At 38.0% G+C, this 22018-nt stretch overlaps 1 protein-coding gene across 3 annotated transcripts; it reads left to right on the top strand.

Moving 5' to 3' along the window:
- The first annotated feature begins 2656 nt into the window (after positions 1-2656).
- On the top strand, positions 2657-12737 carry pde9ac (phosphodiesterase 9ac). 3 transcript variants are annotated; one of them, XM_085243386.1, is made up of 19 exons: positions 2657-2677; positions 2926-3084; positions 4206-4276; positions 5546-5623; positions 5879-5922; positions 6059-6113; positions 6717-6787; positions 7332-7419; positions 7525-7606; positions 7714-7788; positions 7873-7959; positions 8118-8222; positions 8392-8474; positions 8765-8921; positions 9075-9188; positions 9460-9564; positions 9684-9812; positions 10141-10236; positions 12301-12737. In XM_085243386.1, exons 2-19 carry the CDS (start codon positions 3016-3018, stop codon positions 12349-12351), a joined length of 1560 nt encoding a protein of 519 aa, XP_085099512.1. In that variant the 5' UTR covers positions 2657-2677; positions 2926-3015; the 3' UTR covers positions 12352-12737. The 3 variants fall into 3 exon arrangements, with proteins under 3 accessions (XP_085099512.1, XP_085099510.1, XP_085099509.1); XM_085243384.1 differs by having other exon boundaries at positions 11538-12737; XM_085243383.1 differs by lacking the exon at positions 12301-12737 and having other exon boundaries at positions 10141-11505.
- Positions 12738-22018: the final 9281 nt, after the last annotated feature.

The following is a 22018-nucleotide window of genomic DNA, read 5'->3' as shown; positions in this document are numbered from 1 at the left end:
CTTCGTGGTCTTTGTTCTGTTTGAAACACCATTTATCACTTAGCAGGCAGGCTCATGAATACACATGCATCATGGGATTACGCAGCGAGAAGAATACATGTGCATAATCACATGTGTGTTACAGTAAGTGGAAAATGAAATATCCTTTGGTAGTGAGAACAGGCCGTTTTTATTCAGCTGTGTACTTTGATATCACATATTGATTATTAGTAGCACAGTCTGTCCCATCATCTTCCACCTGTTCTCCAGTGGTTACAGAAGAGCTTAGAAGTCAGAGCAGTAATTAACCTCTGGGGAACAGCAACCCGTCTGTGTGCAGAAAGCATGTGTGTGTTTGTATCTGCAGTAACTGAATAGAGAGGATGTGTGAAGTTTTCCCATTTTATTGAACGACCACCTCCTGCTGCCTGACGGAGCCTCTTTTTTTTTAGCACCTTTCTTCACACCAAGCAGTCAGTGTGAAATTCCCTGTGGAGGAAGGTGACATTTTACTATTGGAAAGTTCTTATCCAGCTTTTTTTCTGAATAGGCAAAGATCTAGTGAAGTACTGACTTTGGCTTCAATATACACAACTGTGCAAAATTCAGAAGGTCTTTCAAAGGTTGGACATTGTTTTTTTTTTAGTCAGTTAACACGGACCTATGAATGATTCAAGACACCTTTAAATCTAAAAAAGACATCTAACTCAAGGGACAAAAAAAGAAGCAAAGAATCGATTTTACATTGACATTCTTAAGTGAGGAAGGTTGAAAAGGTTGAGTTTGCCAAATTACAGAAGAACTGGACTGAAAATCAGCAGTTACAGGTCTCATAGCATTTTATAAAATTTTCATTTACACAGTTTGATCCATAATTTCTTGGATAAAGACAGTTTTTATAGTTTTGTGTCTGTACGGGACCACGGTGGATTTTAAATAATAAGCACGGTGGGACTGAAGTGCTCACTTTCAGTTTAAATTTAAGGGGTTTAACACCATTTGATTTTATTTCATTTTCTTGCATTCACTGTTTAGGATTTAAAGTCAGACATGTGACAGCCTGGCGACCTGTCCAGGGTGTACATTGCCTCTCATACTATGGCTGCTGGGCTTCAGCCCCCCCATGACCCTGGATGGATGGATGGATGGATGAATGGATTTAAAGCCATTATACACAGCCCCCCATTTTCAGATGCTCAAAAGTAATCGGACAATTGACTAACAAGCAGTTTTATGCCCAGATGAAGATTATTTTATGACAAATGAAGCAAACATAATGGCTTGGCTTACTTCAGTCCAAGTCCACACAACAGTGGTGCACATTCTTAACTATATTTATTTTGGAGAGGCTCATGAAATATTTTGCTAAAGATTAAGAGAGCGTTTCCCAGCAAATTTAGAAAATAAATCCATACAATCTGTTCTGGCTTCTGTGAACCACTTTCCCCTTTAACATTGCAGAGTTTCTGTGACCCAAAGAGTCCCTGTTATCTAAAAGTATACAAAAAGAGATCAGAAAAGATAAGACAAGAATTTAAAAGATGCGACAGAGCTTTATTTATTTATTTATGTGTCATTCCTCCACTCATAAGCCCTAGAATATATCCTGCAGCTCTTTGGGCCTCAGTAATACTTTTGATACTGCTGGATTAAAATGCATGTTTAACATGTTTGATAATTAATGCATCTGTTCTTCTTTACAACAGAGCCGTTTTGATTTTAACTACTTTGTCCTTCAGGGCTATATCTGCTTCTCTTTCTGAGGTTTTTCACCTTGGAGCATTTGCAGTGAAAATCTACTTATGCAGTATAGATAAACAAACTACAACAACATCAAAACTTAAATCAGAAATGCACTACATGAAATGCATCAAGCCTGGTCAGTCAATCTTTTACATGGCCTAAATGTGTAACAAAAATGTATGAAATCATTGTTTTGTAGTATTTTAGTGTTGCTAAGAAAAATAAATGTGCCTTGAAATCTTCCCAAGTGCCCTTCTGAACTCATCTGACCAAACCCTCTGCAGGACCTGCCATTAAAAATAAAGAAGATGAGCCGACTGAGAGGAGGAACACACACGCTCACACATATTCACTAACACAGCACAAACAAGCTCACTGGCCGACTCAAAGAACAAGGTCATTTGAAAATACACCCCTCCTTTGTTGGACATTTAGTCCCCTTGATAAGATATACTTTTCTAGGATTTTCCACGTAACCCTGAGTCCCTAATCAGAGTGTTGTTTGAGCCCTGTGTGCCTTTTGGCCCAATAACAACCGCTGTTGTTATTGCAACTGTAATGTAATTTTTCAGACAGGAGTGGCATAAATAAATTATCTTCAGTATCTGATGATGCTTTTGTGTTTGTGTTTTCCTATAATTTTCAGGGGATTGGACGTTGTAGATAAGAGGTTCAGGTAAAAGCCCCTAAAAGCTCCACGCCACTTAAGTTCCATGGCAACCAATACAAGTACCAGTTATCTTCATATTACTCCATACCCCTCCAGCTCCCTGACATGTACCCTTCCTCACCAGCTTCGTCGCTCCCAGCCTCTCTCTCCTCCTCGTAGCTTTCCCTTTTGCATGTGCATCGATTGTGTCTGAGCATGTGCGCGTGCATCTGCATGTGAGTCAGCTGCATCCTCAGCACCTGGGTCATTACTTCCAGCCTCCGCACGGGAAGCTTCACTAACGCTGTGAGTTCAAAAGATGTGACGACGCTTTTAGTTATTGCAACTGTTTTAATGTTAAATGTTTCTGTTTTATTGGAAGATAATTTAAGAAACTATTTGACTGTGTGTTCATTTTTGTTTTATACACAATTTTATGTTTTTCATAGTGATATTTTGCATCAGTACTGTTCTGTTGTGACCATTTTTTTTTTGTTTGTTTTGTTTTTTTTGCTGTAAAACTTGTTTTTTGGTAACTATCATGCTTTTATAAGCTCTGCAGAAATACCCTGGTGGTTCCCAGGTTTGTCAGGACTCCAACACAGAATATCTGTGGGTGTGTAAGAGAGGAGAGGGAGGCCAATATGGGTTCCAGCTCTTCCTCCTATGCCCCCAAAACTATTTACCTGGATGTGGATGGAAAGGTGCAGAAGGTGAGTCTAATTTTAAATATTTGCATTATCAATATTACGGATCCATTTTTCATTGGTTTAACTCAAAACCTTTACCCCGTTTCAGTGACTCAGTTTTTTATTATTCTATCGATTTTAGGATAATAATTAGAATTTCATAATAGGTTTAATTGTTAAAACAGCAATCGATAACTATTGCAGTTAAATGATTCCATTTATAATTCACCTCCTAGGCTTTCCTACAAGCAAATTCCCAGTGGATACACTTCAGCTGAGGAGGAGCTAAAATTAGAGAGTGGTGCTCATCAGTTTGCTTCACAGGTGTTAATGACAGACCCAAACACCTGTTTGTGAAGCTCTCACAAACCTTCGTTAATGTTTGATGTTGTACACAGAACACAATATAGATTTACATCTATCTATCTATTCAATTACATTAACATTTCAATAAGCAGGAATTGAGTTAATAATGGAGGGCGATGTAGAAACGGGAAAAAAAAGCACAGATTTTCTTCAGATTCTTAATCATAACAACAGCAGCTGCCATGGCTAATGCTTTCAGTACACACACTGAGATTTGCTGATCTGGTGATGTAGAGTTCTTCTGGCGATGACATGTCTATTCAAAAGCCCCAAACACACAGCCTGAGGCTGTTGTTTGTCTGCTACATCTGCTCACTTGAGATTACATGGATAGATGCACACACTTTTGACCACCAAGTCTCTAAGCAGATTTTATAAACTTGGTGCTTGTATTTTACGCTTAAGTTTCATGAACTTAGCAAATTTATTTCTGCAATTTGAGATCAATAAAACCAAACTTTATCCACCTTTTTAATGAACAAATTATTTTTTTTATTGTTCCCTGGTGTTTTTGACTTATTTAACTATTAAAAATAATTGACTCTTACCTTATGTTCCCAGGTGATGACACAGACACTCTAAAGCCTCAAGCTTCAACTGTTTGTGTGAATGTGTACCTGATACAAAAATGGCAGCACTTTTTTTAATGTTTGCTTTTGAGAAGACTCATTTTACATGACTGTAACTGACAACTAATTTATTTGATCTATATCTGAATATGAGAATAAGATGTGTATCTGAAAAAATAAACCAAAGCAGGAGCTGTGTTTACATCACAGGTGGTGTTCAGCCAGCATTGCAGCCCATGTGACATCAAGGAACTTCTGTGTTCATCATCTAACATTCCCAGGTTTGTTGTTTAGTCTTACTAAAGTTACACAGGTTGAATTCAAAAACAGCTTTATTGCTGAGCTCTCTCAGAACACACTGAAAGTTGCTAAGCAGGAAATAATCCACATTTAATTCAACACAGGGAAAACACACACACACAGGGATACTCAGACAAAATATACACACAGAGGACAACTAGGGAAAAGGCCACAGGCGGGAACACAGCTGACACTAATCAGAGACTAATGAGACCAGAACACAATACAAAGGAGGCAGGAGACTATCAAAATAAAACAGGAAATAACACACACTGAGACCTAGACTGAGATACATGAACTTAACACAGGGACTGGCCCACTGAAAAGTTACCATGAAAGGATAAGGAAACCAGTTAGGAGACAGAGAGACCAGACAGACACTGAAACATAAAAAGCGAAACAAAGGATAATAAAACACGGAGACTAAACAGACTACAGCAGGAGACACTGATGACAAGACGGAGACGAGACCGGCAACAGACTGGACTTGAAAGGGAACTTAATGTAACAAAACAAGAACCACGAACTAGAAATAACAAACTGAGATGCACCAGAGAAAACAAAACTCAAGACTAATGAAGAACTAGAATATTAAAATCTCTTAAATAAACAAGACCAAAATAAATGTAAAAACTGGGTCAAAGACCCAGGAACATGCCTGTCAAATTATGTCACAATTGTGCTTTTTAACAGCAAATAACAGAAATATTAATACAATTAGTATGTGTGTCTTACAAAAGGTTCAAGGTTAAACTTATTTCCACAACTGACACACAAAAATAAATAAATAAATAAATAAAGCTTAATTTTTAAAAGATTTTATACATATACAGTGCTTAGCAAGCTTACAAGAGCTTCACCCAATGTAAGAAGTGACCATTATCAAATTCATTTTTATATTTCTGTAATGCTTAAGCCATCAATATATACCAGACTCTTTAATCTAAATTATATTCATAATGCAAAATTTGATTATTGTTATCCATGAATTTTCAAATGTATTGTTTACAAAAAAGCAGAAAAAAACAGTCTAGAGTGATGGATCAAATTTGGATATAAAAACATGGAATAGGCTTGTTACTTGCCTAATAGATTACATCATTTTGAGATTTAAACATGGTTTTGGCAAATTTTAAAATTGTGTTTCCTTGTTTTATAGCAGGAGGATAATAAACAATTAAGTATGTAAATTATAAAAAGTTAAGGGCAGATGTTTTAACTCTCTCTTTCTTTTCCTCATCTTGCGACAGGAACACTGCCATTATGATGGTGGATCAAGAGGGTGCCTTGGTCTCCATCGATCCAACCATGCCTACCAACTCTCCAAAGTATTGTTAAAGTATTGTTAGGCATTGGGATCAAAGCATTGTTAGACATTGGGATATAATTACTTTCGGGAAAGTAGCAGAGTAATCACGATCATTATCATCATCAGATCTAACTAGCTGCAAAGAAGCTTTCAATAATAACCAGATAACAGTTGCTTCTCAAATTTGCATGAAGCAGTGTTTCTAAAATTGAAAAAGACTTTAAAACCTTGAGGAAAAGAAATAATAATAATTGTACATCTGATTTCCTCACAGCTCTTTGTACAAAGTTGTTCCACTGTCTACTCCTCAGCTCGGAGGTAAAGTGTTTCAACAGCTCGGTGTAATGTACATTGAAACATCACATGTTTTTCAAAGTAATCACTGTAACAGAAAGTAATCAATACCCAAATATGACAACATAATTGCTTATTGAGACTATACTGATGTTTGCAGAGAAGGAGGACATGTTTCAGAACGTGCTGTCCCAAGTCGCTGAGCAGTTCAGCAGGTAATGTCTTCATCTTTTATTCTTTCACACGTACCTAACCAGTGTTGGTCAAGTTACTTGAAAAAAGTAATTACTAATTAATGATTACTGACGGAGTCAAACTCCGTTACTTGAAAAAACTAATCAGATTACTGCCCATACCTAACACACATATCTGACACCGCGGTATTTCACTGACAAATGCTCAGGCCTTAGAGGCAAGTTCAGTCAGTTAGTAAAAAGAAAAATACAGTTTAGTCAGGACCAATATAGTCAAAACAATATTGTCAGTTCCAGTAATTATGCACACAAATCAGCAGCAAGATCCATGGTGCATAACAAAGCAGGCATCGGTGACAGCAGATATCACACTGATAGTCAGAAATTGCATGAGGAGGAAGAAATAGGGTGGAGGCTGGTTGCAAAGCAGATTGTAGATATGCAAACTGTAGGCACACTAAAGCAGCTTAAACAATGTGCTCTATATACTGATTTGCCGACAGGATGCATATATAGGCTGCGTCGTCAGCTGATGTTGGCTTGTTTTCTTTATTTTTTCGTTCGATTGCACCACCTGACATTCTCCATAAAATTCTCATATCGTCATTTGCCTTTCCCTCACAGAGCCTTTCGCATCAATGAGTTAAAGACTGAGGTCACCAACAGGATAGCCATGTTGGAAAAGAGGGTAGAGTGTGAGTGGTCTATTTAATACAACTAGTAATACGTTAATGTTATAGTATCGCTGTATGTATGCTTTTGGCTATGAAATTAAAACGATAAAATGCTTTTATAAGGTGTTGTAAGTACTTAAAGGTAAAATTGCTAGTCAACATGAAGACATTATATCATGTATGATTCAAGTTGTTATGATGTAATTATTATTGTTCTGAAATAAATGTCATATAATGCTTTCAATAGGTGTTTGTGCTTTAGCAGATCATTTTAGCATGTTCCTAGGTGGTTGCTAGGCAACCTGATAAAATCAAAATATCCGACATAGATAAGAACCTTAAGGAGCCTAAGATGTACTCGTGTGCCAAGTTTGGTTGCTCAACTCCTGATCATGTAGGTACTTGACAGTCAAAGGAACAAGTAGACAATCAAGCAAAGATTTTGTGTGTTAAAGGAAGATACAGCTGAGAGGATCTGAAAGGAAACATCATTTGGATTGACTATAACCTGCAATATTCCAGAGGGAACACATTCCTTAAGAAAATATTACTCTTCTTGTTTCAGTGGAGGGCTTGAAAGTAGTGGAGATTGAGAAGTGTAAAAATGAACTGAAGAAGCTTCGAGACGAAATGACTTCAAGAGGTGGTGGCAGGTGAAGTCTGATATAAAGCCTCTACAATTTCAAAAGTTATATCAAAAGTTAGTTAGTAAAAGAAAAAAGGGAATATGTCTCAAATTGTTTTCCTTCTTATCTCAGGGTAAATTGTCCATGTAAGTACAACTTCTCTGATGATGGGAAGAAGGTCACTCCAAGACGAGATGTCCCCAGTTACCCAAAGGTGTCTAATCTATGATAAATGTTTTCTTTGCTGTTGGACAAAGCACCCTTCTTAAGATATAATAGGTCTTTGATGATCTGATGGCTTTACTTGCTTGGCCGTTGCAGTACACGCTCTCTCAGGAGACTATTGAGGCGCTGAAGAAGCCAACGTTCGATGTATGGCACTGGGAACACAACGAGGTTTGTCAGTTTCCTTCAACCATTTTCACTGTGTCATCCAAATGACTGATGTTTGACTTCTTTTCTCTTTTCTTATTGCTGTAGATGCTGAGCTGTTTGGAGTACATGTACCATGACTTGGGACTGGTGAAGGAATTTAACATGAACCCCATCACCCTGAAACGCTGGCTGGTAATAAAGGACAGCAGGGGTATACTGGGTTATACTAAATAATGCAGAGAGTTCAGACACAGATTGAAAAAGAATTTTTAAAGGGCACAACCTATAAAATGCTTTTAATTCAAGACTCTGCAGTGAGCCCAATGAATGAATAATTTTCTGCCTTTCAGCTGGCAGTTCAGGAGAACTACCGTAACAACCCTTTCCACAACTTTCGTCACTGCTTCTGTGTTAGTCAGATGATGTATGGCATGATTCATCTCTGCAATCTGCAGGTATGGTGTAGTTTGCGGGTGTGGATGTGTATACGCGCTCATGCATTTCAAGTGTATAATTTATCTGACTTTTCCAGCATTTATGCCATTTTTGCAAAATAAAGATCCTTTTTATGATAATGATCATTTACATTTTGTAACAAGCTCTTTCATTTACACTGCTGACCAGGAGAAGTTGACGCTCACAGATATGGGCATTTTAATGACAGCTGCAGTGTGTCACGACCTGGACCACCCGGGCTACAACAACACGTAAGATTCGCTATTCTCTCTGTAGGGGGTGTTGATTGATAGAGCTGCACATACCTGTTGACCCCCGGTATATTTTGACATCATCTGCACAACACTTGTTGATGGACTGTGAAACTAGTTCTGCATGGAGAGAACTCGGTTATGTAAACATGGCAATTCATTTTTATCGTATTTGTTTTGGGCTGTGGATTTCAGGCAGGCGAGAATATCTCTTATCAGAGAAACTTCATGAGAATATCCTATCCATCCATCTTGAGTCCATCCATTCAACAATGTCTTCCATCTATCAGGTACCAAATCAATGCACGCACAGAGCTGGCAGTACGCTACAACGACATCTCTCCGCTGGAGAACCATCACTGTGCCGTAGCTTTCCAGATCCTCTCTCTTCCCGAGTGCAATATCTTTGCGAATGTAGATCCCGAAGCATTCAAACAGATCCGAAAGGTTAGACGGGCATTCAAAACTATTACTAGTACAAATATATATTTATGACAAGCATGCCATTTCATTTCAATTCCTACAAACTTGCCACGTATTTTCATGTTTCATGTATAAGCAGATGTCAAGTTTACTTTGACTTTGCTCTTATGCTTCCAGGCAATTATCGCCCTCATTCTGGCCACCGATATGGCTAGACACGGAGAGATACTAGAGGCTTTTAAGCAAAAAGTGGACAACTTTGACTTCACCAATGAAGAGCATGTGACATGCGTACGTAGCCTGTGCATCATGGAGGTCATGTTGCAACTCTGCTTGACATAGGCTGTTTCTTTTACTGTGCTTAACAGATGTGACCTCAGAACAAACAGACTCATCGATTGTGCTGTACTTTGCAGAAGTGAAACTGGTTGTGTTAGTGTAATTGGGAAATTGGTTACAGAAATACAGTGAATGCTGAAAGACAAAAGTTAGCATTTTACTTTTATTCTCAGTTTGTGTGTGTTGTGCATGTGTTTCTACAAGTGTATGTTTGTTTTTTCAGCTGAAGATGCTTTTGATCAAGTGCTGTGATATTTCCAATGAGGTGAGGCCAACTGAGGTTGCTGAACCGTGGGTGGACTGTCTACTTGAGGAGTACTTTATGCAGGTGACGCCAACCAAAGCACTGATGTTCATCAGTAAATCTGTGATCTAATAATGCCAAATTAAAGCAAAGACTGAATACACTGAACTTAATAACAATACTTTGACAAATTTGTTTTCCAGAGTGACAGGGAGAAATCTGAGGGTCTCCCCGTCGCTCCCTTCATGGACAGGGATAAAGTTACCAAACCCACAGCTCAAATTGGATTCATCAAGTTTGTCCTTATTCCAATGTTTGAGACTGTCATGAAGGTATAACTCTGTCTTTCCAACTATGTGCAGATGTACAGTACTGTGCAAAAGTATGATGAGGTTTCATTCAACCGTAGATCAATCAGTTGAGGAACCAGACATATCTCTTAGGTCTTGGCATTCAGATACTATTCATCTTCTGAAGTTTGTTAGGCCTGTCACTTCTTTTGTCCTCCACTTGTCCAGTTTCTATTGCTCAAGATCACTTACAAAAATCGCAAGAAAATTTGGCACCTAGGAAGCAAATTATAAAGAAATAACAGCTGGCTATTTTGCATAGTACTGTAAACAGATTATGTTAAATTTATACTGTGGTATTTTCCACTAGCTTTTCCCTCAGATTGAAGAACTAATGGTTCAGCCTTTGAGAGACTCTCGTGACCACTATGAGGAACTGAAGCAGATTGATGATGCTATGACAGAGGTAAACACCTATTCTATCCCTACTCTTATCTATCTAGCTCTTTCTCTGACCTGACATTAATGTAGCAGCTAGCTAATGTGGCTATTTTGTGTGTTTATCACGATAGTGAATGGAATCAACAGTTTATAACAGTGGGGACAATGAAAGTTGTGGTTTGGGAAAGTAATCTAATTTTCTTTCTAGTTTAAAGTTAGATAGGTAATTAAATGTTCTTCTTTTCAGTAAATTTATTACAGCTAGCATACAGACACAGTTAGCTTGCCTCTGTTAGCTCGTTGCACCTGCCTACCTGAAAGCTCACCTTATACTTTAGAAAACCTTATATGGTTTATTATTTTTGAAACCATACAAAACAATGCCATACTACACTCAGTGGCCACTTTATTAGGTATACTCTGCTAGTACCAGGTTGAGCCTCCTTTGCCTGTAGAACTGCCTTACATTCAACAAGGTACTGGAAACAATTCTTATAACATCTTATGACATTTCTTTTTTTCATGTGCATATTCATGACACACTTCTCAGATACTCAGGCTGGTCTGACACCAACAACAGTGACACATTCAAATTCACATAAATCACCGTTGTTACTTATTGTGATGGTTGGTTTAAACTTCAGAATGTAATTTTCACTGCATCTACATGCCTAAATGTATTGTGTTACAGCCCTCTGATTGGCAGATTAGATATTTGTGGTAATGAGCAGTTGAACAGGTGTACCCACCAAAGTAGCCAGTGTGTGTATTTCTTCATTTCAGCCCTCACAGGCAAGTCAAATCAAATAATTTTTGTCTATATTGTCTATTGTCTGCAGCAGTATTTAGCCTTTGCATTAGTATCTACATGTAGACTGTTGAGGAAATCAACAGAGAAGTTGCTGAGTCTTGTATTGATATCATTTTTTTATAAGCAAAACTTCATATTGTGAGTGCAGCGTGATGCAGCGTGCAAGACTGGGAACATTACCAGTTGAGCATGTACTTGTCAAGCAATTAAAATTAACTAATGTTGCCATAACAAATTAGAGCTGGGGAAATTGGTAGGAATATCAAAATATGAGATATTCCTCTCGCACGAAAAAAATGAAAACTGGTAAACAAATTCATGTTGACGTCCACAGTGCCATTTAAGCTTTCCATGGGAATTACCAATCACTGACAGTTATCAGTTATGCAATGTGTTTCACACGGCTGTTGCCTCAGTTACACACACACACACACAAATGCCTGCAGTAAGCCTACATTCATACACACACTAAAGAACTAAATGCTAACATAAAGGTGTGTCTTTTGTTCAATGAGGCACAGAAGAAAAAAACTGAAAATATGTCATTAGGCGGGAAGAAGAAGTAAGCTCTGCAGTGAGTGAGTACAGTGGTGTGTGTGTGAGTAACCGAGTCCTTGATTGTGCTTTAGTTCAGTGTTAGTTTCATGAGTGCTCTCTGTCTCTGCCTCTCTCCACAACTTGTCTGTAAACTGAACTCGATCTGTAAAAGGTGACCTTTAGAAATGTGCAACATTTTCATCACTTTGGATTCAGCAAGCACTTGATGTGTGAAAAAGTGTGAAGCTCTTGGCTGAACAGTATTAGAACAGATTACAATTTATTTTTAAACTGAGCAGGAAGAAAAACATTTTAAATTAATAAAATAGTCCATTTAAATTTAAGGCTTGCATATAAATATATTTTTCCATGGCTCAGATGATGAAACTAAACTGTTGAAATTGTTGCTCATCTATTTGTTTCTTTCACAGTGACAACAAAGAACAGTTTCTGTTCATGAGCTGAAACTTTAAACTTCTTTTTCTTCATCTCACATTGAGCTTTTTCACAGAAAAAGAACAAAGACTCTGAGTAAGTTTTGACTTTCCACAAAGGGAAGTCAATTTCTCACTCAAAGCTCTAAGACAACTTCTATCCGACTGACTTTTTCTGTGGTGGGTGATTGCTATCCAGAATGAGTTACTAACGAGTTCTTGTTAAAATCTAGTTTTTAGTTTCCATTTTGGCCCTTTAGGTCCATCTGCCTCTCTCTACCTAATTACAGCCATTATTTCATTCCAGGGATCATCTTTTATGATCACATTCAGGACAGACTTAAAAAAGTGTGAGTGAGGCTCCAGTGAAGACATCCAGCACTATGTTCCGAAGATGACAGATCTGCTTCGTTACACTGCTTCGTTACACTCTGGACTAAAATTAGGCATCAAGGTGACATATCTTGAACTTTGACTTCTGCACTGGAGGTTAAAGAGCGGGACCTGCTAATGTTTTTGTATATTTATGGACTTTATGTTGCTGGCCCTAGTCATTTTCATAGTGTCGATCATTTTGAACGTACAATTTCTCCAAAGGCAAGCTTAAAGCATTATTTTAAGATTCATTTTGAAGTAGTTTACCAATAATTTTTTTTTAACCAAAATAAAAATGTTTTCTTTTTTCCCTAAATTCTGGAGTAGGAAAAATAAAAAACACCAAAGTGAAATTTTCTGTGTTTTCCTAACAATTTTAATCAAATAAATTCATATAGGGGTATGAAGTGTCCAGTCTTTTTCCTAATTGTTTACATATATAGCACCAAATCACAACAACAACAACAACAGCAATGCGCTTTTGCATTGTAAGTTAAAAGTGCTTCAATGATACAGAGAAAATCCCAACAATCAGATGACCTCCTAGGAGCAAATATTTTATGATAGTGGGAAGGAAAAACTCAAACTCCCTTTTAACAGGAAGAAACCTGATCCAGGAAGAATCAGGGTCAGGGAGGGGCGGCCATCTGCTTTAATAAGTGTGGGAAGGAAGACAAGATAAGACACACTGTGGAAGAGACCAAGAGATTAATGATAACTAATGATTAATTACAGAGTAAATGTATAAACACAAAGTGAGTGAAAAAGAAACAGTGCATCATGGGAAACCTCCAGCAACCTAACTTCTGCGGTGTAACTAAGAGAGGATTCAGGGTCACCTGATCCAGCTCTAACATATGTTTTATCAAAACAGACATTTTCAGACTGATCTTGAAAGTAGTTAACGTGGTGCTTTGGGTGTCTGCTTCTCAAATCCAAACTGGAAGCTGGTTCCACAGAAGACAGGCCTGAAAGCTGAAGGCTCGGCCCTTTTACTTTTAGATGGCAAAAACAAGCAGTCTACTAACTTTATGTAGATTTTTTTAGAGAAAAGTTTAAAAAAAATAAACCAAATGAGCCTGGTAAGGGCTGTAAAAGTGATCATGAGTTGGATTTTGGTATGAAAGATGTAAAAATATCTGCTATAATACAGTTTTTATTTATCTATTTATTTGCAACATTACTGCACATTAAATACACTTCATGCACAAGGACAGTAACATACTGAATTAAGTTCATATTTCAATAACTATGGTCAAGAATGCAAATCCAAACTTTCTCACAAAGTCAGCTAATGAATAACATGACATGATGACATTTTTCCTAACTTCTAAGTCTGCTTAGTTTTTAAATATTCTCACATCAAAGCACATTAAAGAAGTTATACATAGTTGTAAATCAAAGGCTTCTGCGACACCTATCCCTGAATTATTCCTGTTGTTTCATGAAGCTCTGTGCAGATATTTAAGTTGTCCTCTCTGCCCATCATCCAGATTGAGTGATATTTTATTGCCACATTTTAGACTCTAAAATACAGTCGATGTGTGTTGAAATATGACTAATTGTGGAGTTGTGTACGACCCAAAGGTGCCAATTATCTCAGCCCAATTCACGCCCTCTCGCTCCACAGTTTCCCTTCGAGCCTACTTTTTTTTTTAAACTTTTTTTAGGGTACTATGTTGCCAGTCACTTGATTTTAGGCCTCACCTGCAAGCTTCATTTGACACATACTGAATACCACCTACATAGCTTTGATGAAATCACATAAATAATACAGAGCAACTCACAGCATCACTCACCAAAGAAATTATTCATGCTGCATGTTTTTTAGGTTTGTTTGTGCTGTTTATAAGAAACGTCAGGCTACCAGTGTATACCTGAACTTAATCAATGTCCATTCAGCAATTTACTGACAAGTAATTGGCGAGTGCTTTTTGGATTCATCTAATCTTTCGTGTGCACTCCAAAGGAGCTGATTATCTCAAACAGTTGAACAGATGTAAGTGTTGCTGCTGGGATGAGAGAAAGCAGGTAAATGACTTGGGGATGTGTCTCATTTGAATGGATGTAATTGCCCCTCTACATTCTCCATGTAGCGTGACAGAGTGTATTGACATTAACCGGCAGGAATGCTCAGATCATGAAAGGATTGTGCACTGCACTCTCCTGCGTTGCCTCTGATTGAACCACTGCAAGCAATAAATAAAAGGAGTGACTGTCTGACACGTTGAGACAGTGTGCAATACTTTTTCTATTATTATTGTTATTCTCTCAGTCGCTTCCTTTCTTATAACAACTGAATGCAAACGTTTTGGTTAAATCCCTTATTTTGCCCATACATGACTGACGACATAGTTGAACCTTAACCAAATCTACTAAACTTATCATTCAGTACACTATTAGATGTTTCCATGACTTCAGTGCTAATTAAAGTAACTGATATCTAAAAGCCTTTATACATTTTCTGTGCCTGGAGGCTGGGCGTTACATCGTGTTTAAGTCTCACAGTACTTGAATGGGCCTTTTTGTTGATGTGAAAGTAAATACTGTGTCTTCCTAAAACACCTCGAACGCAATTAAATGAGTAAATGTTTAACTAATCTTAGACTGCACTTGCACAATATTGTTTCCTTTAGTTGTTCCAGCCTTTCCTGCAATATTGATTCTTCTTTTCTTCTTCTTTAGATTTTTCTTCAGGTTCTCATCTTTTCCTCTGATTCTTCTTTTTCAGCTGCTTCTTCTGATTCTGCTTCTTCATTTCTCCTTTTCCAGATTCTTTTGCTTTTGCTTTGCACTTCTTGTTTCTCTGCATCTCCTTTTTTTTTATTCTTCTTTCTTCTTCATCTTCAGCAGATTTTATCTTCAGTCTTTTTTGGATGTTTTGAAGATTATTCATCTTCTTCCATCTCAGCCTTCCTTCTCTAAATTTGGTTTCAAACTCCTCAACCCAAGCTCCTATATACGTACTCATTTCTAACCCTGTCCTTTCTGGTCAATCTGAACAAAACTTTTAGCACCTAGTTCTACCACTTCCCGGACAGCCTTCAATCTTTTTGTCAGCTCGACTGTCTCCAAACCATACGTCATAGCAAGTCTCACTATCAATCTTGCAAACCTTCCCTTTGACTTTCACTGTCTTTCTTTCCTTGGTAGAAAATCTGTACCAGTTTTCAGTGAAATTAGCACAATTTCTGTTTTCTACCTGTTTCTTCACATCAAGGAGTGACTTATCCAGTCAGTTTGTGTTTAAATCCATTTGAGTCAATGTTGATTCTGTCACCTGGGGTGCAAATGGTGCCAAATCTTGGAATACTACACACAGTGGCTTTAATTTTCATTATTTTCATTATCTATGATTTTGTAAATCAGTGCAACCGTATCTAAGACAATGTCAAAAAAGGTTATGAGCTGAAAATTTAGCACTTCCCGCAGCTTTATCTCCAAATCTCCAAATCATGGATCACAGCTGCTCTGGTGGTCTCACAACTCCTGATCTTTTAGCAAAGGGAAAGTTCAGGAGAAACTAAAAGGTAATTTGATCCAGCTCAAGGTTTCGAAGCTAGTTTTAACACCACATATCAGATCAAAGACGATGTGAGAAAAAAGTATACAGGAATGTTGATTAGAATTGATAAAAGATTTATTTTGTGAGGCAGCACAGAGCAGCGTGAAATCACGTCTGTGGTAGCAGGGTTATTGCGCCCTCGGGGTGTTTTTACTGTGTCATTAGCCTGTTTTGACTTGTTAATAATGGAAATAGAAATGGGTGCAGATTGATCAGAAAACTTTGCCTTGTTTATTACTATAAGGGCTTCAAGAGGCTCCAAAAGAGCTCTTTAAGTTGCATGTTTGTTCTGTGAGATACTCATAAAGGAGACAGATTTACAGATGCAGTATGTCATCCTCAGTTTTGTGTCATCCTTTTCTTACTCACTACTTTCCCAAGTCAATACACCGTGGAAAATTCCTCCCAGCTTGCACCCATCCAGGGGTTAAGGTAAGGGCATTTGTGTGTGGATGTGTGTTTGGGAAGCCTTGAAGCAGGAAGTGAATGATCCACCACACAGTTTCATGGAAAACACTAATACATAACTGGATTGCATGGAATTATTTTTTTTAAATGCTACCTGGCTTTTTTCTTTCCTTACTGCCCCATTTATCCATTCTTCACCATGCAGTTCCAGGTTGTCGGGCAGTTTCATAAGAATCTGAAGAAGGTCAGTGTGTGACCAGACAACAAGGCAGCTCAGACTTGTTTTTTGAGCACACACATCAAGACAGTTAAAACATCATGGCTGTCCCATTCTTCTGACTCCCACATTCACAAGAACGCCAAGCTCCTTGCTTGACCACTGGACTAGAGGAGACAAGCTAGATTTACTGAAGACAGTTACATCCCTTCCAATAATGCTATGCAGTCAAAGGTCAGGCGTGACAGTCAGCCTTAAATTCTGGTCCTGCATTTTTGTGTTAGACACTGAACTGTGGGAGAGTAAACAAAGAGCTGTGTCAGTCAGTGTAAATCTGGGCAACAAAAAAACCAAAAACAGCCATGGTTGGAGGGAAATCTGTAAATCTGTTTTTTTATTTAGTTTTCTTGTCTGACGACTTAGGTGTGTTTAAATACAGCACGATGTAATGTATTGCATAAAAACCTAAATAAATATCTACCAATGTTTTCCTTTTTTGTAATGCAAGATGAAAATGACTGCTTTTACATGTGTGTTATGATTTACAGATCATGGTGGCTCTTTAAAGGCATGAAATCTACGCATGCAAAACTATACAACAACATTTTACTACTTTATGATTCACACATCTTTATTCCCACGCCTGTGTGGAGAAGCTGGCATCACCAGTATGGGAGAAACAATGATTTTTTTTTTTCATTATTGAAAAACTCCTCTGCTATTTTCTCTCGAGCCATCCAGCGCTCTGATTAGATCTTCTGGCATGCAGGCTCATGGCCCGGGGGAGTTAAAGGAATAACTTGATCCAAAACCTCACAGGTTAGCTTCTTTTACAAGCTACGACCTCACACATTCAGCCAGAGGCCTCTGAGACACCTGCACTACATCCTGATAAAACAAGTCTTAAATGTAACTTTTCCATGAAGTGTTGTCTTCAGAAACTGAAAAAATAAAGAGTTGTTATTATTATTAATTTGCAGTTGCTGCATTACCAAAATGATTTCGAACTTGCGACTTGAGCAACAAAAGCAGACGTTATTGGCATGTTACTCCGTTTTTATTGGCTGGTAAAATAAAAATTGCAAATTATATAGAATGTGTAAAAAGATGGGATTATAGTACTAGAGGTCAGAAGACATACTTTTAACCAGCTGCTCTCCATTGGAGCTGCTTTCTCATGTGTCGCTGGGTCATTCATCATAATTTCACTTGTCAACGCCACTCCATGCAATTTATCTCTTTTAGGTCACTCCAGACTTTAACTATCAAAGGCAGCTTTAGCTTGAGTAAATATTGGAAGATCTAATTTCCAAAAAGCTGTGCACATAGAGGCTATCTCAACTCAAGTATCGATTTCCTTCATACCAGCATCGTTTGGTTTGCAGTCCTGGCTTTCTGGGCTCCCACATGCAGGCATAACCTCACTGTTTAGCACAGAGTTCTTCTGTCTTGATACATGTTGTCAGAGATTGCATGGATTGCTTGTCTGTGTTTTTTTTTTTTTTTTTTTTTTTGGTTTTTTTGGTCAGTGTTATGTAAGAATGTGAACTTTATACAGACTTTGGACCTTTGCATAGTTGCAAAGGTCATATGTGCAGAGCGTCTACAAAATAAATACAGAGAATACAAAGAAATATTGCAGTCAGCATTTCATATGCATTACTGACAGAAGAGCAGTTGTTTTGAATTTCCAGACTTTCTGTACTTTAATTAAAAGCTGGATGCAAAAAAAAAAAAAAAAGACATTGGAGTCATAAAAAACGGCTTTCATGTATTCTCACATTTACAATTTACAGTCCTCAAAAAATAGACATTTTACTGCCTGGTTGTTCTTCTTGGGAGGAGCACTTAAATTAATAGTTTCTCCCGGCAATTACAGCCCCAGACAAACACAAATGAAAGGCATGAATTCGAAAGCGCCAAGCAAAATAAACTGGTGTGATAATGTAATCATATTCATTGTTATTGAATAATTGGAAAAAAAAAAAAAACCAGATCCATTTATCAGCTGAAGTGGAACTGATTGGACAGGATTTTGTATTTTTGTTCATGTCCCACACACAGTTTGTCAGTAAGTAGTAAGACCAGTTGACATTTGGAAACGCTGATCCCAGCAAATGAAAGAGTCTGACAGTTCTCTAAGGGAGAGAACTGGTGGGGGTACCAGTTTGTTTACAGCGCGATAATCTGGAGCAGGCATCTTGATTGTGTGCTGGCAGAACATCAGCGGCCGTGCCGTGACTGCGGGAGCACGCAGCGATTACACTGGCCTCTTATCTGTATGAATAGCAGGCCTGTTACAGCAGAAAGCAGGCTTAATGAGAGATGAACATATGGAGTACGGTGACAAAAAAGGCCACCAGCCGGAAGTATCTTAAACTCCTGCATCAATAATCTGAGCCTGTGGCTATGGAAGTGGGTTAGGGCTTGGTTTAATTCTAATCACTATTAAAAAGATGATTTTCTACTTGTGTAAAGATATTGTTCCAAAATATAGTCTGGTTCTTGATAGGCCTGTATCACAGAAAACGATGCCATATTCCACACTTCGCAAAACTTCGCAAAAACAAAAGTTTGCTTTGTGTTTGCCCTCAACTGCTTAATTTCCTTGGTTACATGGGGACAGATACAGAACAGTATCTATTATGAATCTATAATAAACAATACGATTGAGTATGGATACTCCATTTAGCCTAATTTTGAACTTTTCGAGAATTTAACTTCAGAGCTGTATGTGAGAACACACATTTCATGTTTGCGATTGGACATTAAATGCACTTTCATGTACCCACATGAGGACAGAGCAGGAAATTCACACAACTCAGTATGTCCCCCATGTGTCCACCCTCCCATGCATTAGTATTTCCAGTAGTGAGGACCCATCTGTCTCCTGTTTGTTGCAATACATGTGAGAAGTGTGTGCAGCTTTTGGACTGTGTACCAACTTTGTTTTAATGACAATGCCTAAAGACTCTAGTCTTTTGGAAGCTGGTATCTTTCAAAAGCAGTATTATTGATATACTGAGACTGCACCAAAACAGTAAAGCTGGAAACAACAATGCTGAAAGGCACCACAACACAGGACTGCCTGAGCTGAGCAAAGCACTGCCTCACTGATCAAATGCTCAAGTTTCTGTTGACTTCAGCTTTCAGTCAGTTTATGTTAGTTCTAAACCCACATTTGTTTCATGTTTCTCACACAGCCTTTATGCTCTCATTCACATAATACTCAGTGTGACTTGCAGCCCACGATGTAGCTCAGTTCCTTTCCTTGATTAGCAATGCTGGCTTAACTATCCTTTCTTTCAAAACTTTTAATAACCTTGGAAACACTGACAGGAGCTTCAGTAAAGAGAGCTTTAACCCTCTGACTGTTGATGAAAATATAAAGTTACTGCATGCTGGAGAATCTATGGCACTAAGTGACAGTGATTGATGCTTGTGTTTGATGTGCGTGTGGCGTGATAATTGCGTTGCATGTCACGATTAGCAAGTTGGATTTTACTGAGTGGGCTCATTCAGAGTAGATTTATATGCCAATTTTACTTTCTAGAAGAGATCCATCCAGCAAAATGGGTGATGCATTGCCTCAATTTTTAGAGTATCAGGCATCAGAGTCAAATATTACAGGACTGAGTTTCTTCAGTGCTTTGCTGGTAGTATCTGTTGATACAATTCTAAGCCACATTTAGCAGTTCAGATACAGCCAAATGAAGACGAAGGTAGTGGTGTGCAGTCAAACTGATTTTCAATATGGTATTAATCTGATACCCAGAAACACATACCGAACGCAGATTATGTAATGAAGATCAATGTGTTTCAGCAATGAATCATCATCATCTTGCAAATTCTGAACACATTTTAATGACAGCTTAATCAATGTGATTTGCACTTTTTATGATAATGAGTTATAAATAGATTCAGGCATTTCCATTGTCCATGTTTCAGGTATACTATATATTCTCATTAACAAAAAAAAGGGAGGAAAATAGAAGGTGCATCAAAAGATCTAAGGTGATATTATGTTCATATTGATACAGTTGCATTTTTTGCTATATAGACTGCAAACCATTGCCACACTTTTACCTAGTGTGGCAACATTTGCATAAAATTATGTTTAATTGCTCAGGAAACTGGGTTTACTGATTCATGCCACTGCAAGCTTATTAAATACACCCCATTGTGAAGTTTTGCTTCCACACTGAAGGCCATACGTTTAATGATTTAAATATTGAAGAGATCTTTGTTGCATCCTGAACAGATGTTCTCTGACTCATGTGAGCTGATGTGGGCTTTGACCAAATATCATCCACCATGAGGTTTCCCACCAACAACATACACAGCTCTAAATTTTACAACTTTGCCTATAAGTTTCCTTAAAGTTAACTTTCAGCATGGCATCTGATGTCTAACATTTGCTTATGTCAACCCTTTATTACTATATGATGATTACAGAAGGAGAAACAAATCTGAACAAGGTTTGGATCCATGGTTTAGCAAACCCACTGTTGCCGTAAGGTTAATTCCGTATAAAGTTGGTTGCTTTTCTGTTTGTAATTGTTCACCAGATGTGTACACAGATGTTAGAACGAAACACATTTCCTCCCCGGTTAACTAGGAGTGCATACAGTAGAGGCTCAAAGTATTTGTATTTGAATTTTCTGGAAACACAAAGAGCGGTAGCTCCACCTTTGCTGTTAGATCATAACAGCTTTAACCTGCCACAATGGGGAACGATAAATGATACGTTCCTACGCCTGTGTTTAAAGTGGGATTGTCTTTCATCTCCTGCTGGGACTCTGCCAGGAAAGATTCTCACTGTGAGGTTTAATGCTCCGAGCTATAAGCCCAAACATGTTTATTTATTTTTACAATTCAAAAGACCCTTCTCCCCCTCACCCCTGCAGTATCGCTCTCCTACCCCACCCGCCACCCCCTCTGTCATTAACTTTATGGGAATTTCCATGGAATTCTTTCTGAATATACAGTGAGTGATTGTGTGGGGATAAGGAACCGCATGCAAGGGTGTAATATCCTTCTCAGTAAGGCATGGGTTATGGGCCCCTGCTGATGATGACACGGGAACATCTGGATACCGGTGTGAGTGTGTAATGCTAAATAATGCAGCAGAATTAAACACCATCCAAACATTTATGTACTCAAGATTATGTAACATTAAATGTAATCACATAATGAAATCAACTAATGTCTGTGCAAATTAACTTACTAACAAACTCTCTCTTCTTCAAGTGTTTTTAAGTAGCATGTCGCTGAACCTTTACATACGGTTTATGCTTCATGCTTCGGCCAAGAAGGCTGACATTGATAAATGGAAGATTAATCCTTAACTAATGTTTCAGACAGCAGTGAGAGTGGATGTTTTCAGGTTTTATAACACTCTTTTTTTGGAAGACATGAAAACATAACAGGGACAAAGATTTAAATACAGTTTGGTGAAAG

This window comes from Mchenga conophoros, linkage group LG14, assembly GCF_057382185.1.
Source record: "Mchenga conophoros isolate Kocher_MC1m ecotype Shallow Benthic linkage group LG14, M_conophoros_male_GT1.1, whole genome shotgun sequence".
NCBI lineage: Eukaryota > Metazoa > Chordata > Actinopteri > Cichliformes > Cichlidae > Mchenga > Mchenga conophoros.
This window is presented reverse-complemented; position numbering and strand designations above follow the sequence as displayed.